Source organism: Artemia sp. Qi Xiang Cuo, chromosome 4 (assembly GCF_049724085.1).
Source record: "Artemia sp. Qi Xiang Cuo chromosome 4, ASM4972408v1, whole genome shotgun sequence".
Lineage (NCBI taxonomy): Eukaryota > Metazoa > Arthropoda > Branchiopoda > Anostraca > Artemiidae > Artemia > Artemia sp. Qi Xiang Cuo.
In genome coordinates, this window is record NC_142797.1 from 69,114,716 (window position 1) to 69,132,734 (window position 18,019).

Here is an 18,019-nt window from a genome sequence, read left to right on the forward strand (position 1 = left end):
TTAGGGAGCCCAAGAAAGTAAATAAAAGTGCTCTGATATATATTGTTGACACAGTGGAGGATCCAGGGGGGCGGGGGATCTCCCCACTAAGATTTTTCTAACACCCTCATTTTTTGTTTTTTTTCTGTTTTTACTCTTGTTTTAAAATAAATTTGTCAGTTTGGTCAATTATTGTCACCCTTATCACACCCCGCCCCTCGAGATTCCGCTTATTGGTGAACTTGTCACATTGGGCCCTTCAAGATTTTTCTCTAGATCTACTTTAGTGTTGACAGGCAAAAGCGACAACACTATTTATCTCGCCGTTTTTTGTGTAACATCATTAATCCGAGCTAACCCTTTAGAATAACTTATTCTTACGTTGCTGATAGATTGTAGGGCTCAATAACCCGCCTTAATGGTTAGGTTACGCAAAGATCAATCGGGATAAGTAACTTTGCAAGGACAAGCCGAACATGCCCTTTTATAAGACTTCAAGGCGTCGTGAATCAATCCGTCCTTCTGAGATCCGAGTTTCACTGCGCTTATATTAACATTTCTTCTACTTTCCTGGTTGAAGCTAGGGCACTTGCCTTGAGCATTTGACAACTCAGCACTATTTAGACCTAAGAAATAGATTTGTCTGGTTTCTCATTGTCTACGCTGGACTAAGGTCAAATGTGTGTGTAAATTTGAAAAGGTCATGATCTAATGAAGCAAACATTTGTAACGATTTTTATGTTTACAATTGGATTTTCCAGCTTAAACCGTAAGTAAAATCCTTGCTTTAAGTGTGGTAGTTCCCACTTGAGTACTATATATAAAAGGATGGGGTAAGGCGACGTTCAGATATGTGCCTTTGGCAGGTAAAATTATTTACCTCCTAAAGATCTGGTACAGTGGCGGATCCAGAGGGGGGTGAGGGGGCGCCCCCCCCCCATAACGTAGTCTAGAATAGTGTAATTTACTCAATTAACTCAAATTGGCGTTAATTAAACCTGCTCCTAACACAAGTTTATCGGATCAACCTATTTTGCGCCCCCCCCCTAAATTTTTTTTTCGGATCAACCTTTTGACCCCCCCTCCCTAAAAAAATTTTGGATCCGCCCTTGTCTTGTAAATGTGCTATGATTCTATCACATCAGTTTTTAAATGAAATAAACAGTATAGAAATTAACAAATGAAACTAGTCAATGGAGATACATTTAAATCTGCCAAAATCTAAATCCTGGTGGGTAGATGCTAAATTTCTACTAATTCAAAAAAAGAACAGACGACAATCGTCAGTGTTAATTATTTAAAACATCAAGATTTTTCTCAGACGAAATTAAAAAGCGACCTTGAAACTTAAAACGGTCAGAAATTATTTTGTTTATAAAGCGCCGTCCCCTCCTCAACCTCTTGCGTTTTAAAATAGTTTCAGAATTCTTTAAAAAAAACCCATTTATTCCAAATAAACAGCCATTGTTTTGAACAGTTGCTCATGAAAAATTGGGCCAAAAAATCAAACTTTAGCGTAAAGATGGATGGGTTGAGGAAGGGGTTGCTCACCTCATTTTTGGGATAATCTTTTCAGTGTCATTTTTAATGCCACTCTTTACTTTCATGTGTAAAAAAATCATTCAATTCATGTTCGTTTTCAATAGCATACCCAATGTAAACCAAAATTTAAACAGTCCTCCCCTCAAACACGACTTTTTAAGTCATAATTTAGCTTTTACATGAAAAGAAAAAGAGCTCAAGAAAAAGAGCTTATTTCGAGAAAAAAAGCTCGTTTAGTCTGATTTTTAAGAAAAAAAACATTTCAGCCGAAAAAAAATTTTAAAGAAAAGTAATTGCTGCGTTACACCAGCAAAATAAATAATAATCAAACAGTTCGCGGTAACGAACTGTAAGTAAGGAGCGACCCGGCTCAATGGTGACCGAAACTCTAAAAAACGGAATTTTGGTACCAATAGATACATCAACAGAATCAGATTTTAATTTTGATTTCAAATATATAAGTTTCATCAAGTTTAATCTTACCCATCAAAAGTTAAGCGCCTAAGAAAATTTGGCTGATTTTTGAAAAAAGGGGAAAAGACCCCCTAAAAGTTATAGAACCTTAATGAAATTCACACCATCATATTCAGCGTATCAGAGAACTCTACTGTAGAGGTTTCAAGCTCCTATTTACAAAAATGTGGAATTTTGCATTTTTTGCCAGAAGAAAGATCACGGGTGCGTGTTTATTTGTTTGTTTGTTGTTTTTTTTTTCTTTTCCCCAGGGGTAATCGTATTGACCCAGTGGTCCTAGAATAACGCAGGGGGGCTCATTGGAACTGAAATTAAAAGTTCTAGTGCCCTTTTAGTAGAGATGGGGGTGCCAGTCGTGACATTACCACGTGGTTTATGGTCCTAATATGGGCATAGAGTCCCTAGGGGAGTTGGATTTCTGAGAAATTGATTGCGTAATCGGTCAATGACCTCTTTTTCCAAGGTCGATTTATTTGATGTTTCTATGTGTAATAGCTCCGGGGTGAAGGTTGCACATGCGCATTGAGTTCTAACGGGAACAATGTTATTGATCTAGGACTCGAAGGGGAAGTGGATTTCCGAGAACTTGATTGCGTAATCGAGGGGGAAATTGTTGATTCACGAAGGGGAAATTAAGAAACAAACATGGCTTCTTTAATCTGTGATTTACATAATCGCTAGGAGAAATTATTGATTCACGAAGGGGAGAATTATGAAACAAACATGGCTTCATTGTTGTTTGGTTAGCTTAACCTGAGAAATTGATTTACATAATCGGCGGGGACATTATTGATTCACGATGGGGGAATTAAGAAACATTAAGGCTTCTTTAATCTTTAGGCCTGAGGGATTTATTTATTATTGTTGTTTTTGGACAAGTGCATGCCATAAACCACGTGGTGCTGTCACGAGTCAGAACACCGGTGCTGTCGACCTCAATTCACCTATCGTGAATCAATAATTCCCCTTAGAAACAACAAATTAATTTCCCTTTCTTGACAGATCAATCAATCAATGACATCATCTGTCAGACTTTAAAAATTTTCGCCTAGAAACATTTCTCCAGGAATAGATCCAGGTCATTAATGTCTTTGCCTCGGGAACAGTTCTACTGGTCGAACTCCAAAGGATATTAATAACCAAAAGCCATGGAAACAATTAGGCAAGAAACATCTTAGCGATGAATTGTTTTAGCGTGCGAGAAGGTTTCCTATTAATTTGAAACGCGTTAGCACAGAGATGACAATAACAAAGGAACACGCTGAATTTGCGTTTAGGGATTATTTGGGCGAAACCGTTTTAGACAGGTAATGGAACTATTTCGGCGAAACAGATAGAGACATTTTAAAAGAATATTTTTGAAGAGATTTTAGAAGAGAATTTAATGGTGAAACTCTGTGGTCGTTATAATACACAAGTTTCATTTGAACAGTGTTGTGAGGTCCTCTAACCCAACCCCAAAGGGTTCCAATCCTCATACCCCAACCCCGAAGGAAGCCCCCGGTCCTCAAAGGTCCACCGGGCTCCCAAAGGCCCTCCACCGGTCCCCAAATGTCCCCCAGGCCCCCAACTGCCCCCCGGACACTCAAAGGTCCCCCAAGCTCCCAAAGGGCCACCAGCACCCCCAAAGGCCCACCCCAGACCCTCAACGGCCATCCCCGGGCCCCCCAAAGGCCCATCGAGCTCCCAAAGGACCAACGGGGTCCCAAAGGCCATCCACCGGTCCCCAAATGTCACCCAGACACCCAAAGGCCCTCCCTGTGCCCCAAAGGCCCTCCCTGTGCCCCAAAGGCCCTCCCCCGACCCCCTCCTCCTCCTCCCACCTCCTCCTCCTCCCACCTCCTCCCACCTCCTCCTCCTCCTCCTCCTCCTCCCACCTCCTCCTCCTCCTCCTCCCTCCTCCTCCTCCTCCCACCTCCTTCCTCCTCCTCCTCCCTCCTCCTTCTACCTCCTCATCCCACCTCCTCCTTCCTCCTCCTCCTCCCCTCCCCTTCCCCCCCCCATTCCCTCATCATTTTTTATACTTTTTTGTGCATTGAGACACAGAACGACCCCCTGCCCCCGGCCCCTCCCCCTCCAAAGGTCTGATTTTTTCAAAGTTCATTTTGAATTTCTTTCATTGAAATGCAAGAGTTGGAATATTTCAGTAGTGTTTGGTTGTGGTTTACCTTGTCACAGTTACATTTTCTTGATTTTTCAAAGTTCATTTTGAATTTCTTTCGTTGAAATGCAAGAGTTGGAATATTTCAGTAGTGTGATGTTGTAGTTTACCATGTCACAGTTACATTCCCTTAATTTTTCAAAGTTCATTTTGAATTTCTTTCGTTGAAATGCAAGAGTTGGAATATTTCACTAGTGTGATGTTGTAGTTTACCCTGTCACAGTTACATTCCCTTAATTTTTGATAGTCCATTTTGAATTTCTTTCGTTGAAATGCAAGAGTTGGAATATTTCAGTAGTGTTTGGTTGCTGTTTACCATGTCACAGTTACATTTTCTTGATTTTTCAAAGTTCATTTTGAATTTCTTTCGTTGAAATGCAAGAGTTGGAATATTTCAGTAGTGTGATGTTGTAGTTTACCATGTCACAGTTACATTCCCTTAATTTTTCAAAGTTCATTTTGAATTTCTTTCGTTGAAATGCAAGAGTTGGAATATTTCACTAGTGTGATATTGTAGTTTACCCTGTCACAGTTACATTCCCTTAATTTTTGATAGTCCATTTTGAATTTCTTTCGTTGAAATGCAAGAGTTGGAATATTTCAGTAGTGTTTGGTTGCGGTTTACCTTGTCACAGTTACATTTTCTTGATTTTTCAAAGTTCATTTTGAATTTCTTTCGTTGAAATGCAAGAGTTGGAATATTTCAGTAGTGTTTGGTAGTGGTTTACCTTGTCACAGTTACATTTTCTTTATTTTTCAAAGTTAATTTTGAATTTCTTTCGTTGAAATGCAAGAGTTGGAATATTTCAGTAGTGTTTGGTTGAGGTTTACCTTGTCACAGTTACATTAACTTTATTTTTCAAAGTTCATTTTGAATTTCTTTAGATGAAATTCAAGAGTTGGAATATTTCACTAGTGTTTGGTTGTGGTTTAGCATGTCACAGTTACATTCCCTTAATTTTTCAAAGTTCATTTTGAATTTCTTTCGTTGAAATGCAAGAGTTGGAATATTTCACTAGTGTTTGGTTGCGGTTCACCTTGTCACAGTTACATTTTCGTTATTTTTCAAAGTTCATTTTGAATTTATTTCATTGAAATGCAAGAGTTGGAATATTTCAGTAGTGTTTGGTCGTGGTTTACCTTGTCACAGTTACATTCCCTTAATTTTTAAAAGTTCATTTGAATTTCTTTAGTTGAAATGCAAGAGTTGGAATATTTCAGTAGTGTTTTGTTGAGGTTTACCTTGTCACAGTTACATTCACTTAATTTTTCAAAGTTCATTTTGAATTTCTTTCGTTGAAATGCAAGAGTTGGAATATTTCACTAGTGTTTGGTTGCGGTTCACCTTGTCACAGTTACATTTTCGTGATTTTTCAAAGTTGATTTTGAATTTCTTTCATTGAAATGCAAGAGTTGGAATATTTCAGTAGTGTTTGGTCGTGGTTTACCTTGTCACAGTTACATTCCCTTAATTTTTCAAATTTAATTTGAATTTATTTCGTTGAAATGCAAGAGTTGGAATATTTCTGTAGTGTTTTGTTGCGGTTTACCTTGTCACAGTTACATTTCCTTTAATTTTTCAAAGTTCATATTGAATTTCTTTCGCTGAAAGGCATGAGTTGGAATATTTCACTAGTGTTTGGTTGTGGTTTACCCTTACACAGTTACATTTTCCTGATTTTTCAAAGTTTATTTTGAATTTCTTTCACTGAAATGCAAGAGTTGGAATATTTCAGTAGTGTTTGTTTGTGTTATTCCATTTCACATTTACATTTTCATGATTTTTCAAAGTTTATTTTGAATTTTTTTCATTGAAATGCAAGAGTTGGAATATTTCAGTAGTGTTTGGTTGTGGTTTACCTGGTCACAGTTACATTTTCTTGATTTTTCATAGTTTATTTTGAATTTCTTTCATTGAAATGCAAGAGTTGGAATATTTCAGTAGTGTGATGTTGTGGTTTACCTTGTCAAAGATACATTTTCTTGATTTTTCAAAGTTCATTTTGAATTTCTTTCTTTGAAATGCAAGAGTTGGAATATTTCAGTAGTGTTTGGTTGTGGTTTACCTTGTCACAGTTACATTTTCTTGATTCTTCAAAGTTCTTTTTGAATTTCATTCGTTGAAATGCAAGAGTTGGAATATTTCAGTAGTGTTTGGTTGTGGTTTACCTTGTCATAGATACATTTTCATGATTTTTCAAAGTTCATTTTGAATTTATTTCGTTGAAATGCAAGAGTTGAAATATTTCAGTAGTGTTTGCTTGTGGGTTACCTTGTCACAGTTACATTTTCTTGATTTTTAAAAGTTAATTTGAATTTCTTTAGTTGAAATGCAAGAGTTGTAATATTTCAGTAGTGTTTGGTTGTGGGTTACCTTGTCACAGTTACATTTTCTTGATTTTCAAAGTTCATTTTTAATTTCTTTCATTGAAATACAAGAGTTGGAATATTTCAGTAGTGTTTGGGTGTGGTTTCCATTGTCACAGTTACATTTTCTTGATTTTTCAAAGTTCATTTTGAATTTATTTCGTTGAAATGCAAGAGTTGGAATATTTCAGTAGTGTTTTATTGTAGTTTACCCTGTCACAGTTACATTTTCTTGATTTTTCAAAGTTCATTTTGAATTTCTTTCGTTGAAATGCAAGAGTTGGAATATTTCAGTAGTGTTTGGTCGTGGTTTACCTTGTCACAGTTACATTTTCGTGATTTTTTAAAGTTCATTTTGAATTTATTTCGTTGAAATGCAAGAGTTGGAATATTTCAGTAGTGTTTGGTCGTGGTTTACCTTGTCACAGTTACATTTTCTTGATTTTTCAAAGATCATTTCGAATTTCTTTCATTGAAAAGCAAGAGCTGGAATATTTCAGTCGTGTTTGTTCGTGGTTTACATGGTAAAAGTTACATTTTATTTATTTTTTAATTTTAATTTGAATTTCTTTAGTTGAAATGCAAGAGTTGGAATATTTAAGTAGTGTTTGGTCGTGGTTTACCATGTAAAAGTTAAATTTTCTTTATTTTTAAAAGTTCTTTTTTAATTTCTTACATTGAAATGCAAGAGATGGAATATTTCAGTAGTGTTTGGTTGTGGTTTACCTTGTCACAGTTACATTTTCTTGATTTTCTCAAAGTTCATTTTGAATTTCTTTCGTTGAAATGCAAGAGTTGGAATATTTCAGTAGTGTATGGTTATGGTATACCTTGTCACAGTTACATTTTCTTGATTTTTCAATGTTCATTTTGAATTTCTTTCGTTGAAATGCAAGAGTTGGAATATTTCAGTAGTGTTTGGTTATGGTTTACCTTGTCACAGTTACATTTTCTTGATTTTTCAATGTTAATTTGAATTTCTTACATTGAAATGCAAGAGTTGGAATATTTCAGTATTGTTTGGTTTTGGTTTACCATGTCACAGTTACATTTTCTTGATTTTTCAAAGTTCATTTTGAATTTCTTTCTTTGAAATGCAAGAGTTGGAATATTTCAGTACTGTTTGGTTGTGGTTTACCATGTCACAGTTACATTATCATGATTTTTCAAAGTTCATTTTGAATGTCATTCGTTGAAATGCAAGAGTTGGAATATTTCAGTGGTGTATGGTTATGGTATAAATTGTCAAAGTTACATTTTCATGATTTTCCAAAGTTCATTTTGAATTTCATTCGTTGAAATGCAAGAGTTGTAATATTTCAGTAGAGTTTGGTCGTGGTTTAACTTGTCACAGATATATTTTCTTGATTTTTCAAAGTTCATTTTGAATTTCTTTCTTTGAAATGCAAGAGTTGGAATATTTCAGTAGAGTTTGGTTGTGGTTTAACTTGTCACAGTTATATCTTCTTGATTTTTCATTGTTCATGGTGTATGTCTTTCGTTTAAATGCAAGAGTTGGAATAACTCAGTACCTTTTGGTCGTTATTTTACTTGTAAAAGTTGCATCTTCTATTTACGACTCTGTGAATAATGAATTTTTGTCGTTTATATGCAAGAGTTTGAATCTTCCACTAGCGTTTTGCCGTGGTTTAACTTGTCACACTTACAATTTCATTTTTTTTCTATGTTAATTTTGAATTTCTTTAGTTGAAAAGCAAGAGTTAGAATATTTCAGTAGTGTTTACTTGTGGTTTACCTTGTCACAGTTACATTTTCTTGATTTTTTAAAAGTTAATTTGAATTTCTTTAGTTGAAATGCAAGAATTGGAATATTTCAGAAGTGTCTGGTTATGGTTTACCTTGTCACAGTTACATTTTCTTGATTTTTTCAAAGTTCATTTTGAATTTCTTTCTTTGAAATGCAAGAATTGGATTATTTCAGAAGTGTCTGGTTATTGTTTACATTGTCACAGTTACATTCTCTTGATTTTTCAAAGCTCATTTTGAATTTCTTTCGTTGAAAAGCAAGAGTTGGAATATTTCAGTAGTGTTTGCTTATGGTTTACCTTGTCACAGTTACATTTTCTTGATTTTTCAAAGATCATTTGAATTTCTTTAGTTGAAAAGCAGGAGATGGAATATTTCAGTAGTGTTTGGTTATGGTTTACCTTGTCACAGTTACATTTTCTTGATTTTTCAAAGTTCATTTTGAATTTATTTCTTTGAAGTGCAAGAGTTGGAATATTTCAGTAGTGTTTGGTTATGGTTTACCTTGTCACAGTTACATTTTCTCGATTTTTCAAAGTTCATTTTTAATTTCTATCGTTGAAATGCAAGAGTTGGAATATTTCAATAGTGTTTGGTTGTCGTTTACCATGTCACAGTTATAATTTCTTGATTTTTCAAAGTTCATTTTGAATTACTTTCGTTGAAAATCAAGAGTTGGAATATTTAAGTAGTGTTTGGTTGTGGTTTAACTTGTCACAGTTACATTTTCTTGATTTTTTAAAGTTCATTTGAATTTATTTCGTTGAAATGCAAGATTTGGAATATGTCTTTAGGTTTTTACTCGGTGTTGTCATTTAAACAGGTACCTTCTCGTTATATTTACATTGTTCTTTAGAGTTTCTTTCGTTGAAATGCAAGAGCTGGATTTTTTCGGTAATCTTTTGTTGTGTTGTACAAAGTCAAAGTTAAATATTCTCGATTTTTTCACAGTAAATTTTGAATTTCTTTAATTTAAATGAACGAGTTGGATTATTTCAGAAGTGTCTGGTTTTGGTTTAAATTGTCACAGTTACATTTTCTTGATTTTTCAAAGTTCATTTTGAATTTCTTTCGTTGAAAAGCAAGAGTTGGAATATTTCAGTAGTGTTTGCTTATGGTTTACCTTGTCACAGTTACATTTTCTTGATTTTTCAAAGATCATTTGAATTTCTTTCGTTGAAAAGCAGGAGATGGAATATTTCAGTAGTGCTTGGTTATGGTTTACCTTGTCACAGTTACATTTTCTTGATTGTTCAAAGTTCATTTTGAATTTCTTTCGTTGAAGTGCAAGAGTTGGAATATTTCAGTAGTGTTTAGTTGTGGTTTACCTTGTCACAGTTACATTTTCTCGATTTTTCAAATTAAATTTTAATTTCTATCTTTGTAATGCAAGAGTTGGAATATTTCAGTAGTGTGTGGTTGTCGTTTACCATGTCACAGTTACATTTTCTTGATTTTTCAAACTTCATTTTGAATTTCTTTCTTTGAAATGCAAGAGTTGGAATATTTCAGTAGTGTTTGGTTGTGGTTTACCTTGTCACAGTTACATTTTCTTGATTTTTCAAATTTCATTTTGAATTTCTTTCGTTGAAATGCAAGAGTTAGAATATTTCACTAGTGTATGGTTGTTGTGTACCTTGTCACATGTAAACACATGTATACACATGTACACACATGTGTTTATCATGAGTGCTCATGATAAGTTATCCTAACCTTTTCCGGTGAGTGTGGTTAGGTTAGACTAGATTCAGTTAGGTTAGATTAGACTAGGTTAGGTTAGCCTACGTACGCTTCACTTAGGTTAGCTTAGGTTAGGTGAGAGACATGCGAAAAGTTAGGTGTATGATTAGGTTAGGTTAGGTTAGATTAGGCCAGGTTAGGTTAAGTTAGGTTAGGCTAGGTTAGCCTACGTACGCGTGCGTACGTAGGCTAACCTAGCCTAACCGAACTTAACCTAACCTGGCCTAATCTAACCTAACCTAACCTAATCATACACCTAACTTTTCGCATGTCTCTCACCTAACCTAAGCTAACCTAAGTGAAGCGTACGTAGGCTAACCTAACCTAGTCTAATCTAACCTAACTGAATCTAGTCTAAACTAACCATACTCACCGGAAAAGGTTAGGTTAACTTATCATGAGCAATCATGATAAGCACTTGTTTGTACATGTGTATACCTGTGTGTACATGTGACAAGGTAAACCATAACCATACACTAGTGACATATTCCAACTCTTGCATTTCAACGAAAGAAATTCAAAAAATGATCTTTGAAAAATCAATAAAATGTCACTGTGACAAGGTACACCACAACAAAACACTACTGAAATAGTCCAACTCTTGCATTTCAAAGAAAGAAATTCAAAATGAAGTTTGAAAAATCAAGAAAATGTAACTGTTACATGGTAAACGACACCCAAACACTACTGAAATATTCCAACTCTTGCATTTCAACTATAGAAATTCAAAATTAATTTGAAAAATCTAGAAAATGTAACTGTGACAAGGTAAACCATAACCAAACACTACTGAAATATTCCAACTCTTGCACTTCAAAGAAATAAATTCAAAATGAACTTTGAAAAATCAAGAAAATGTAACTGTGACAATGTAAACCAAAACCAAACACTACTGAAATATTCCATCTCCTGCTTTTCAACGAAAGAAATTCAAATTATCTTTAAAAAATCAAGAAAATTTAACTGTGACAAGGTAAAACAGAAACAAACAATACTTAAATAGTCCAACTCTTGCTTTTCAACGAAAGAAATTCAAAATGAGCTGTGAAAAATCAAGAAAATGTAACTGTGACAAGGTAAACCATGACCAAACACTACTGAATTAGTTCAACTCTTGCATTTCAATGAAAGAAATTCAAAATGAACTTTGAAAAATCAAGAAAATGTAACTGTGACATGGTAAATCACGACCAAACACTTCTGAAATAATCCAACTCCTGCATTTCAACGAAAGAAATTCAAAATGAACTTTGAAAAATCAATATAATTTAACTGTGACAATGTAAACCATAACCAGACACTTCTGAAATAATACAATTCTTTCATTTCAACGAAAGAAATTCAAAATGAACATTTAAAAAATCAAGAAATTGTAACTGTGACAAGTTAAAACATAACCATACACTACTGAAATATTCCAACTCTTGCATTTCAACGAAAGAAATTCAAAAGAAAATTGAAAAAATCAAGAAAATGTAACTGTGACAAGGTAAACCACAAGTAAACACTACTGAAATATTCCAAATCTTGATTTTAAACGAAAGAAATTAAAAATTAACTTTTAAAAATCAAGAAAATGTAACTTTGACAAGTTAAACCACAACCACACTCTACTGAAATATTCCAACTCTTGCTTTTCAACGAAAGAAATTAAAAATTAAATTTGAAAAATCAAGAAAATGTAACTGTGACAAGGTAAACCACAACCAAACACTACTGAAATATTCCAACTCTTGCATTTCAACGAAAGAAATTCAAAATGAACTATGAAAATACAATAAAAGGTAAATGTGACAAGTTAAACCACAACCAAACACTACTGAAATATTCCAACTCTTGCATTTCAACGAAAGAAATTCAAAATGAACTTTGAAAAATCAAGAAAATTTATCTGTGACAAGTTAAACCACTACCAAACACTACTGAAATATTCCAACTCTTGCATTTCAACGAAAGAAATTCAAAATGAACTTTTGAAAATTATGAAAATGTAACTTTGACAAGTTATACCATAACCATACACCACTGAAATATTCCAACTCTTGCATTTCAACGAAAGAAATTAAAAATGAACTTTTAAAAATCATGAAAATGTAACTGTGACAAGGTAAACCACAACCAAACAGTACTGAAATATTCCAACTCTTGCATTTCAATGAAAGAAATTCAAAATGAACTTTGAAAAATCAAGAAAATGTAACTGTGACAGGGTAAACCACAACCAAACACTACTGAAATATTCCAACTCTTGCATTTCAAGGTAAGAAATTCAAAATAAACTTTGAAAAATCAAGAAAATGTAACTGTGACAAGGTACACCAAAACCAAACACTACTGAAATATTCCAACTCTTGCATTTCAACGAAAGAAATTTAAAATGAACATTGAAAAATCATGAAAATGTAACTGTGACAAGGTATACCATAACCATACACTACTGAAATATTCCAACTCTTGCATTTCAACGAAAGAAATTCAAAATGAACTTTGAAAAATCAAGAAAATGTAATTGTGACAAGGTAAACCACAACCAAACAATACTGAAATATTCCAACTCTTGCATTTCAAAGAAAGAAATTCAAAATGAACTTTGAAAAATCACGAAAATGTAACTTTGACAAGGTAAAACACAACCAAACACTACTGAAATATTCCAACTCTTGCATTTCAACGAAAGAAATTCAAAAAGACCTTTGAAAAATCAAGAAAATGTAAGTGTGACAAAGGTAAACAACAACCAAACACTACTGAAATATTCAAACTCTTGAATTTCAACTAAATAAATTCAAATGAACTTTATAAAATAACGAAAATTTAACTTTGACAAGGTAAACCACGACCAAAAACTAATGAAATATTCAAACTCTTGCTTTTCAAAGAAAGAAATTCTAAATGAACTTTGAAAAATCAAGAAAATGTAAGTGTGACAAGGTAAAACACGACCAAACACTACTGAAATAGTCCAACTCTTGCATTTCAACGAAAGAAAATCAAAATGAACTTTGAAAAATCACGAAAATGTAACTGTGACAGGGTAAACCATGAACACACACTATTTAAAGAAACCAACTATGACATTTCAAGGAAAGAAATTCAAAAATAACAATGAAAAATCAAGAAAATGTAACTGTGTCAATGTAAACTACACTAACACACTACTGAAATATTCCAACTTTTTTATTTCAATGAAAGAAATTCAAAATGAACATTGTATTATCATAAAAATGTAACTCTGACAATGGAAACAACACACAAACAATTTTCAATTATTCCACCTATTTTATTAAATTTATGTATATAAAATCAGACAATTTATAATAATTGTTAGTGAACTGTTAATGTTTAAAACAATAGAACAAAATCCATAAAAAGACCAACAAGTTACTTTAAACTAAAGAAATAATCATGTACTAATTACTCCAATTAAAAAGTAATATTTTACAGTTCAAACACAACACCTAACTAATGAAATATATCAACTCGTTCAAATCAAAGAATTGTAAACAAAATAATATTTGAAACATAAAGAAAATGTAGCTATGAAAAGTTAAACCACAACCAAACACTAATTAAATATTCCAACTCTTGCAATTCAAAGAATTAAATTCAAAAATAACTTTGAAGAATCAAGAAAATGTAACTGTGACAAGGTAAACCGCAACTAAACACTACTGAAATATTCCAACTCTTGCATTTCAATGAAAGAAATTCAAAATGAACTATGAAAAATCAAGAAAATGTAACTGTGACAAGGTAAACCACAACATCACACTACTGATATATTTCAACTCTTGCATATCAAGGAAAGAAATTCAAAATGAACTTTGAAAAATCAAGAAACTGTAACTGTGACAAGGTAAACCACAACAAAACACTATTGAAATATTCCAACTCTTGCATTTCTAGGAAAGAAATTCAAAATAAACTTTGAAAAATCATTAAAATGTAACTGTGACATGGTAAACCACAACAAAACAATAGTGAAATATTCCAACTCTTGCATTTCAATGAAAGAAATTCAAAATAAACTTTGAAAAATCAGGAAAATGTAACTGTGACATGGTAAACCACAACCAAACAATAGTGAAATATTCCAACTCTTGCATTTCAACGAAAGAAATTCAAAATGAACTTTGAAAAATAAAGGTAATGTAACTGTGACAAGGTAAACCACAACAAAACACTACTGAAATCTACCAACTATTGCATTTAAACTAATTAAATAAAAATGAACTTTGAAAAATTAAGGGAATGTAATTGTGACAAGTTAAACCACGACCAAACACTACAGAAATATTCCAACTCGTGCATTTCAATGTAAGAAATTCAAAATGAACTTTGAAAAATCAAGAAAATGTAACTGTGACAAGGTGAACCGCAACCAAACACTAGTGAAATATTCCAACTCTTGCATTTCAACGAGAGAAATTCAAAATGAACTTTGAAAAATTATGGGAATGTAACTGTGACAAGGTCAACCGCAACCAAACACTACTGAAATATTCCAACTCTTGCATTTCAACGAAAGAAATTCAAATGAACTTTGAAAAATTAAGGGAATGTAACTGTGACAAGGTAAACCACGACCAAACACTACTGAAATATTCAAACTCTTTCATTACAATGAAAGAAATTCAAATGAACTTTGAAAAATCAAGTAAATGTAACTGTGACAAGGTGAACCGCAACCAAACACTAGTGAAATATTCCAACTCTTGCATTTAAACGAAAGAAATTCAAAATGAACTTTTAAAAATTAAGGGAATGTAACTGTGACATGGTAAACCACAACCAAACACTAGTGAAATATTCCAACTCTTGAATTTCATCGAAAGAAATTCAAAATGAAATTTGAAAAATTAAGGCAATTTAACTGTGACAAGGTAAACCGCAAACAAACACTACTGAAATAGTCCAACTCTTGCATTTCAACGAAAGAAATTCAAAATGAACTTTGAAAAATCAAGAAAATGTAACTGTGACAAGGTAAACCACGACCAAACACTACTGAAATATTCCAACTCTTACATTTCAATGAAAGAAATTCAAAATGAACTTTGAAAAATCAAGAAAATGTAACTGTGACAAGGTAAACCGCAACCAAACACTACTGAAATATTCCAACTCTTGCATTTCAACGAAAGAAATTCACAAGGGACTTTCAAAAATTAAGGGAATGTAACTGTGACAGGGTAAACTACAACATCACACTAGTGAAATATTCCAACTCTTGCATTTCAACGAAAGAAATTCAAAATGAACTTTGAAAAATTAAGGGAATGTAACTGTGACATGGTAAACTACAACATCACACTACTGAAATATTCCAACTCTTGCATTTCAACGAAAGAAATTCAAAATGAACTATCAAAAATTAAGAAAATGTAACTGTGACATGGTAAACCGCAACCAAACACTACGGAAATATTCCAACTCTTGCATTTCAACGAAAGAAATTCAAAATGAACTATCAAAAATTAATGGAATGTAACTGTGACAGGGTAAACTACAACATCACACTAGTGAAATATTCCAACTCTTGCATTTCAACGAAAGAAATTCAAAATGAACTTTGAAAAATTAAGGGAATGTAACTGTGACATGGTAAACTACAACATCACACTACTGAAATATTCCAACTCTTGCATTTCAACGAAAGAAATTCAAAATGAACTTTGAAAAATCAAGAAAATGTAACTGTGACAAGGTAAACCACAACCAAACACTACTGAAATATTCCAACTCTTGCATTTCAATGAAAGAAATTCAAAATGAACTTTGAAAAAATCAGACCTTTGGAGGGGGGAGGGGCCGGGGGCAGGGGGTCGTTCTGTGTCTCAATGCACAAAAAAGTATAAAAAATGATGAGGGAATGGGGGGGGGAAGGGGAGGAGGAGGAGGAGGAGGAGGAGGTGGGAGGAGGAGGTAGAAGGAGGAGGGAGGAGGAGGAGGAAGGAGGTGGGAGGAGGAGGAGGAGGAGGAGGAGGAGGAGGAGGAGGAGGAGGAGGAGGAGGAGGTGGGAGGAGGATGAGGAGGAGGAGGTGGGAGGAGGATGAGGAGGAGGAGGAGGAGGAGGTGGGAGGAGGAGGACGTGGAGGAGGAGGAGGTGGGAGGAGGAGGGGGTCGGGGGAGGGCCTTTGGGGCACAGGGAGGGCCTTTGGGGCACAGGGAGGGCCTTTGGGTGTCTGGGTGACCTTTGGGGACCGGTGGATGGCCTTTGGGACCCCGTTGGTCCTTTGGGAGCTCGATGGGCCTTTGGGGGGCCCGGGGATGGCCGTTGAGGGTCTGGGGTGGGCCTTTGGGGGTGCCGGTGGCCCTTTGGGAGCTTGGGGGACCTTTGAGTGTCCGGGGGGCAGTTGGGGGCCTGGGGGACAGTGGGGGCCCGGGGGAGGGCCTTGGGGAGCCGGGTGGACCTTGGAGGCCCGGGGGGCTTCCTTCGGGGTTGGGGTATGAGGATTGGAACCCTTTGGGGTTGGGTTAGAGGACCTCACAACACTGTTCAAATGAAACTTGTGTATTATAACGACCATAGAGTTTCACCATTAAATTCTCTTCTAAAATCTCTTCAAAAATATTCTTTTAAAATTTCTCTATCTGTTTCGCTGAAATAGTTCCATTACCTGTCTAAAACGGTTTCGCCCAAATAATCCCTAAACGCAAATTCAGCGTGTTCCTTTGTTATTGGCATCTCTGTGCTAACGCGTTTCAAATTAATAGGAAACCTTCTCGCACGCTAAAACACTTCATCGCTAAGATGTTTCTTGCCTAATTGTTTCCATGGCTTTTGGTTATTAATATCCTTTGGAGTTCGACCAGTAGAACTGTTCCCGAGGCAAAGACATTAATGACCTGGATCTATTCCTGGAGAAATGTTTCTAGGCGAAAATTTTTAAAGTCTGACAGATGATGTCATTGATTGATTGATCTGTCAAGAAAGGGACATTAATTTGTTGTTTCTAAGGGGAATTATTGATTCACGATAGGTGAATTGAGGTCGACAGCACCGGTGTTCTGACTCGTGACAGCACCACGTGGTTTATGGCATGCACTTGTCCAAAAACAACAATAATAAATAAATCCCTCAGGCCTAAAGATTAAAGAAGCCTTAATGTTTCCTAATTCCCTCTTCGTGAATCAACAATTTCCCCCCGATTATGTAAATCAATTTCTCAGGTTAAGCTAACCAAACAACAATGAAGCCATGTTTGTTTCATAATTTCCCCTTCGTGAATCAATAATTTCCCCTAGCGATTATGTAAATCACAGATTAAAGAAGCCATGTTTTTTTCTTAATTTCCCCTTCGTGAATCAATAATTTCCCCTTCGATTACGCAATCAAGTTCTCGGAAATTCACTTCCCCTTCGAGTCCTAGATCAATAACACTGTTCCCGTTAGAATTCAATGCGCATGTGCAACCTTCACCCCGGAGCTATTACACATAGAAACATCAAATAAATCGACCTTGGAAAAAGAGGTCATTGACCGATTACGCAATCAATTTCTCAGAAATCCAACTCCCCTAGGGACTCTATGCCCATATTAGGACCATAAACCACGTGGTAATGTCACGACTGGCACCCCCATCTCTACTCCTTTTAAGTGACCAAAAATAATGGAGGGCAACTAGGCCCCCTCCCACGCTCATTTTTTCTCAGAGTCACCCAATTAAAATTTTGAGATAGCAATTTTGTTCAGCATAGTTAAAAATCTAATAAATATGTCGTTTAGGATGACCTAATCCCCCACAGTTCCCAGGGTAAGGGCTGCAAGTTATGAACTTTGCCCATTGCTTACATATTTTATTGGTTATTGGGAAGTATACAGACATTTTCAGTAAGAATTTTTTTCTGGTGGGGGGGGGAAGGGGCTGGAGGAGGGGGTTAATCGGGAGAATCTTTCTGTGGAGGAAGTTTCTTTGGGGTAAGGGATATTTCTATGAAGGGGGCACCGGATTTCCAAGCCATATTTAAAAAACGATCAGAAATTAA

The 18,019-nt window shown here is 34.9% G+C and overlaps 1 protein-coding gene across 1 annotated transcript in view; it reads left to right on the forward strand.

Annotated features, from left to right (window-relative positions):
• Positions 1-568: 568 nt before the first annotated feature.
• The window catches only part of LOC148953366 (uncharacterized), a 91,536-nt gene continuing 74,085 nt past the window's right edge, over positions 569-18,019 (forward strand). Inside the window, exon 1 of the mRNA XM_089087646.1 lies at positions 569-748. Within this exon, the coding sequence (XP_088943772.1) occupies positions 691-748 (58 nt within the window). The 5' untranslated portion in view covers positions 569-690. The remainder of the gene's footprint in view (positions 749-18,019) is intronic.